Source organism: Cyprinodon variegatus, unplaced genomic scaffold (assembly GCF_000732505.1).
Source record: "Cyprinodon variegatus isolate N-32 unplaced genomic scaffold, C_variegatus-1.0 Scaffold61, whole genome shotgun sequence".
Classification (NCBI taxonomy): Eukaryota; Metazoa; Chordata; class Actinopteri; order Cyprinodontiformes; family Cyprinodontidae; genus Cyprinodon; species Cyprinodon variegatus.
Window position 1 is genome coordinate 1,735,333 of NW_015150514.1, and position 6,637 is coordinate 1,741,969.

General features: G+C 37.0%; 1 protein-coding gene across 1 annotated transcript in view; it reads left to right on the plus strand.

The window, feature by feature from the left end:
* Positions 1-6,637, plus strand: part of LOC107082757 (microtubule-associated serine/threonine-protein kinase 1-like) — a 58,459-nt gene that overhangs the window by 19,278 nt on the left and 32,544 nt on the right. The window contains exons 8-10 of the mRNA XM_015371590.1: positions 1,873-1,940; positions 2,111-2,187; positions 5,330-5,538. Of these exons, the coding sequence (XP_015227076.1) occupies positions 1,873-1,940; positions 2,111-2,187; positions 5,330-5,538 (354 nt within the window). The remainder of the gene's footprint in view (positions 1-1,872; positions 1,941-2,110; positions 2,188-5,329; positions 5,539-6,637) is intronic.

Genomic DNA, 6,637 nt, shown 5'->3' on the forward strand with positions numbered 1-6,637 from the left:
AGGAGAACTTGAACAGGACATGTGGAGATTAATCCCCTGCTCAGTGTGAAGCTCAAACAATCCTTCCAGGGGGAGAAGGCCAAACATCCAGTATGCCGGATGACTTCCTGCCGAAAGGCAAAAGACAAAAATCACGTTAGACTCAGAGAAACAAAGACTCAGACTTGGCTGAACTCAGCTTGGCTAGAGTACCCAAAACTGGCAAACACTCTGGCGTCGAAGTAGTGACAGTCCACCGCTTAAGTCCTCAGTAAGGAGCCAACAGGCCGCATGTGTGTGGGAGGACCAACGAGAACAGGGTGCCACCTGGTGGTGGAGGGGGAAAACACAAAAACACAACTCACACAGACTGGATTCCTAACAATTATACTAAAATTGTTAAAAAGGATATAAATATTTTGTATTTTAGATTAGAAAAACAATTTTTTCTCTGTTAATATTTTCTACCCAGAACGTTAAGTGGAAATTTTCAGTTTGACCTGGTTTCATTCTGTAAAAAAAATCTTCTAGGAACCTTTGCTATATATTTATTATATGATTAATTGAAAAAAAATAATCAACAGATGAATTGATTTTTAAAAAATCGTTAGTTGTAGCCTTTCATCTAATGGTTGTAAGACACTAGAAAAACATTAGTGAGGAGATGCCATCCTTCTCTGAAGTTTTACCTCCCTTATGATCCTATTCACAGACAATCTTAACTGGTTAATTAAGGATGTCATACTCGTTTTCATTTTTGGACAAGATCTTGAATGTCCTCAAAGGTCTGGATGTTCTGTTATATATTCATTACAACCATTAACAGTTCAAGAAATTACTTAAGAGCTTTCTTTGTCGTTGACGAGGACTTCCTAAAATTAGATAATATTGAACTGAAAAATTTTGATAAAAATATTAGATTTAGATGCAGCTGCATTTTTAATCAGATTATCTTAGGCTATTTATGCATCTTTTAAAAGAATACTCACAAATGTGGCTTAAACTCCACATAATGCTTCATTTCTCTTCCCTACAGATCCCCTTTAAATCATCGTTATTAATATTTTTAACAAAGACTTGCCTTAGCCTGATCCAACATTACAGTTGTCTGTTCTAAGAGTATCATCTGCTGCACATCTTTATTTTATTCTAAGTACATTTTAGCTCCCAGACTCAAAAGTTTTGTCCATCTCTGCTGAACAGCTCCTGTTCCAATACTTAAGGCGCTCCTAATCAGCCGGTTGGTGCAGAATAATTCCTAAATGAGAACTTCATGGTTTTATTTCTGACTCGGTGAGAAATTTTATTTTAGCTAATCCCTGCTAACAATGTGCCACTTGATATCTTGATCTTGCACAGCCTTTAGCACCCACATTGTCAAGCACAGGCACGCACGCACGGACACCCACGTAGCTGCTCGCACGTTCCTACTTTCACACTATTGTTTCTTTTCTCGGTTTCTTAGCGACAAACAACAAGACTTTAAGTCTAAACAGAAAAGTGGCTAAATATGGGATTCTCTCCACTGTGACTTTTATCTGAAATGAATTAACTCCAGCGATGCATTGTCAGTGTCTTGGAAACTAAATCCTCCCTTAATTATTTCTCTGCCATGTCAAAATTGTGGCACAATCAAGGGTATTCAACGAGCTGTCACATAGAAAATGCAAGAATGTTAATCGTTAGCTGGCAGTGCTGCTGGTGAAGAGAGAGAACAAAACAAGGAGGAGGGAAAGGGGAAGAAAATAGTACAGGGCATTTTATTTGACACTTAGGGACCTCTTTTTCAAACTTGATGTTTTTTTTTAGGTTTGCAAAGCAAAGCAGGGCTGCATGTGTTTTTTTTATCATTATAACACCAGGTTTACTTTAAAAGAACATGTCTCTCAACAGAAATCGTGAGCCTTGACAGCTATGACAGTGAGGGTCCACATACCCCAGAGACGGATGACTCAGCCGAGGTGAGGAACCAGCTAACAAAGGTCAACACTTACACCCTTTTAAATCAGCAGTCATGCACTTTTCATATGAATTCCCCCACTGAGCGGCATGAAAAACATGGACAGTCAGGAAGAAAAAAATGCTTACGTTACTGTTTGAGCTTTGATTTGAAGATGTCGGATGTCTGCAGGGAAAAGGCAAATCCATCAAGCCACCCTGTGAGGAAGACTTTCAGACCATCAAACTGATCAGCAACGGAGCTTATGGGTAAGAGAAAGATTTGTGCCTCACTCAACCTGCACAGAAAGTGTCACATCTGCTTAAAGGTATAGTGGAGGATTTTTAATGAACTTTTGAAAGAACCACCCCCTCCACTTAAAAAAAAATGCACATGCACAACCCTGCACCCGCTCCCAAGAGGGAACAGCAGTTTTTTTTCTCCCACACTGTTTACATTTAATCACAGCTGCACTTTAAGAAATGGAAATGTCACAAGACCTATACAAAATGAAATTTTGTTTTTCGTACACTCTGTGTATACAAAATGACAACAAAAGTTGTCTAAGTCTAAATAGATGTTTTTAGACTTAGACAAAGTTTAAAAGTTGCTGTTTGCATCGCTCATACTGGCTTAATTTCCAAGGGAAGATTTGCAATTTTTTCCACCATGTCAGACTCAAAGTGAAAATGGGGGACGAGCACGTAGGACGGCCTTACGTAAACATATCACCAGAATGATTAATAAATTAGGAGGACCACTTATTTAGATGATCCACCCCGAAAAAGAAAATCCTCCACTATACCTTAATGTCAAGGTTTGGTTTTAAGGTTTTTGTGAGGACCCAAAAGCAGAAGCTGAGAGGCAGGGGTGAGATCTTTGAAGGTTTAATGAAGGATGACAGGCAGCCAAACAGTATTCCAAAAATCCAACTTAAAAATGTTAACCAAAGCAGGAATCCAAAAATCCAATATAAGAATTAAACACAAACCAGACCCATGGAGACATCAGGGGGAAAAAAATCATGAGGAGCCAGGGTAGGACGAAGTAAGAAGAGGAACCAGCACTGAGGGACTGAACAGGGAGTGTATTTATGGCTGACTGAACAAAGGCAGGACTAACGAGCTGATAAGGAGCAGGTGTGAGTTGCTTGCACCTGCCAAGGGAAAAGAAAACACAAGGGGGCAACAGAGGACAAGCAAAGAAAAACCTAAGAAACTAAAATAAATCCAGAACACATCAATAAAGCTAGAAAAGAAAACATGGATAAACATGAAACTGTAAACTTAGAGAAAACCAACAGAACCAAGATCGTTACACTTAAAGCTTGGATTTCAACTCAATTTAGGCGATAAAATCTGTGTTTTTAGGGGGGGGAACCTAGGAGCTACCAAAAAGAAAAGAAAAAAAATCAGATTCTTGTGATGTATATACATAAATTTGACAGTTGGTAGCATTTTAATATTTTTTAATGTGGCATATGATTTATGGCTGAAATGAGAAATCACTAAACTGTTAGAGGTTAAAATAAAAAAGAAAAACATCTGCAATAACCTAGCTTCCCAAAGTGTGCACATTTTGTAACTCTTATTTATCGCATTTTAAGCGCATTTTGATAAAGATTTCTATAAAGGTTTATTTTAAATAATTTTTTATATTTGCCCACTCTTCCTCGTCCTATATGAACATCAGATTAGGAGATCTTTTATCCTCAGGCCTCTTCAGGTGACCTAATAGATTGTCTATAAGATGTAATAAATTTTTCTGAGGAAGTCCAATATTTAGTGATGTGGATATGTAGATGTTTCAGTCTGGACTATTTGTAGTTTAGAAGTAATTACGGCAAAAACTCTTATTATGCCACCAAAAGGTTCCTTGTGGGTATAGTTTCCCCTTGTAATGTGTCTCTTTTGACGAAACTTGTTTAAATTGTAGAAAAGATATAAATTTATTATTACTTTCAGATGATTTTAGGAGAAAACAATAACTACTGGTTGGGAAACTCATGAAGCTTGTTTGGTGTTGCCTTCAGCGCCTTGGCAGCCTTCATTCCCTCTTTTTCCATCTTCTCTTCACTTCTATGTTCCATGACAAATATTGTGAAGTAATTTTTTTTCTGTGCGTGTGTGTTTGCTGAACTTCACTTCAGGTGTTTGTTGCTCCTAATAGATCTGTTGGTTTTTCAGCCAAAGCGTTGCATAATGAAGCTTTATATAACAATACCTTTGAAAACTATCAGGAAAAAAATGGGTAAAGAAAACAATGTATATCCATCCATTTAAGAATTTAGAGAAGCCAATTAACCTAACAGTCATTTTTTTGGACTGTGGGAGGAAGCCTGAGTATCCAGAGAGAACCCACGCATGCTCAGGGAGAACATGCAAACTCCATGCAGAAATACCCCGGGCTGGAAATCGAACCCAGAATCTTCTTTCTGCAAGGCAGTAGGGCAAGGCACTGCGCCACTGAGCAGCACAAAATAATGTAAAAAGCATGTATATATTTTAAATGTTATTTGATATATGGTTATCTGTTTTGGTATTTAAATGATGTAGCATTTTTGTTATTTGATGATCATTTATTCCATTGAAAACAAATAATTAACGCTCTCTTAGAGTTTACATTTCTATCAAACAAGATTAGGATAAATACTTTTAGATTGCTCAATATTTGAAGGTTTTATTTTAGTTTTGAAAATAATTTGCCTTCTTAAGTAACAATGCAGGATCCTTTCTTAATTTTTTTCAATTTAAGCTAAAATATATAAAGGTGGTACTTTTAATCTATGAGCAGAAAACCAAGAGATGAAAGGTTTTTCAGAGTCTGATCCTTTGTTTGCCACCGAACTATGTTTATGGTTTATAGTAAAAAAAAAAAATGCTTTTTATAAACTGAGATGCATCCAAGTTCCTGGACAAATAATTTTTGACATGACAAAAGAACCAAAGCAAACAGAATCGAAAGCACTGCTCTATTTTTTTTACTTCTTTGCACTCAAAATATTAAAAGGATCAGGGAGTTAAAAAAAAACCCAACTGGATTTGGATTGGAGACATTTTATATGGTCCGTGTCTAACATTTAGTCAGGGAATGAGGTTTTCATTGATTTGAAAGTATCTTATATAATTTGAAATGGATTCAGGAAATAATCAGCCCCCAGGGATTTAAAGGGAAGTATAGCACACTGTCATTTTTATCCTGACCCGTGCATATGCTGCAGCATGATAAAAGCTGCCTCAGATGGCTTAGGAAGCAGAGAAAGGCTTGGAGTAATTGGAAAAAAAAAATAAATAAAAAACGCTTTAAATGTCTTGAACCTAAAAAAAACTTTTTATAAATCTGCTTTAAATGAACTCTATGTTCAACATAACCCCTTTTTTTATTCCTCTGTCCCTGTTTGGTCTCCTGCAGTGCCGTGTATCTGGTGCGGCACAGGGAGACACGTCAGCGGTTTGCCATGAAGAAGATCAACAAGCAGAATCTGATCCTGAGGAACCAGATCCAGCAGGCGTTTGTGGAGAGGGACATCCTGACTTTTGCAGAGAACCCTTTCGTTGTGTCCATGTTCTGTTCCTTTGAAACACGCCGCCATCTCTGCATGGTTATGGAATATGTGGAAGGTAACTGGATCTGACTAAATGTCAGAGATAGAGTGAGATAAAGAACATATCCTGCTTGCCCTTCTCTTTTCTTTTTCACATAAACATCATTTGTATTTAGTTTATAAAGCTTATTAAACTTCTTACATTTGTGAAGGTTTTTCCATTAAAAAGAATTATCAATGGGGGGAGATTTTCAGGGTGTTGTTGTCTTTAAAACACAAGAGAGTATTTGTTTTTTATAGTTTTACTTCGGTTTTGCCTGTCATCTCAACCTCACCACAAGTTCTTGATGTTTAATGGATGGGAGACTAATAGAAGATTATTCATGTCCTCTTATTTAATTTAATCTCATTTCCTTTTGTTCTCAAAAAGCCGGCGCCCTGCAGCTGTGATCTAGTTAAATGTTTTCAGTTATTATTGTTGACTGTTGGATTGTTGGTCATTTAATTATAAATCTGGAACGCCTTTGTTTAGCAGAAACCTTCCTAAATCTTGAAGCTCCTTTTCAATTTGGAAAATAAGTAATTCTTTTTTTCTTAGTCTCTCACTGACAGCAACACTAAAAATGCTTTTTTTCAGGTTTAGGTTTAGAAGTGTTTCTTCTTGCAGCATATTGTGATAATGAGCAGGCTAAAGTTAGTGATTTATTTAACTTATAGTTAGTTTTATTTACCTGGACTAAAGTTTTCTAGAAACATTTCCACACCATTCCAGGATTCTTTGTCAGTTCTGCCAGCTTGCATTAGAGCAACCTGTAGTTGTATTGTTTTTTTCAGCAACTGTAGGCCCATCCTCTTAAGAACATGTGAAGTAAGATACCAGTTGTTTATCGGGGTCATTGGTCTGTTGTTTTGTATGAGATTTGTGTTCGGCCGTTTGAATCACGATGAGACTACGTGTAAAACTTCTGTAGATGCTTGGGGGCTGAAGCCACAATCTTCCCCCTCTGTTCATTGATGGCTTTTCTATTTTAATAAACATGGCTTCCTGCACCCCTCTATTAGAAAACATTATCTAAAGATGTGCTGCAACATTGTTCACTTCGCTACCCTATTTCCTCAGGGCTGCAGCAACAGTGGAGTTAATTTTGACAAACCATATTTCATTCTTAAACCGT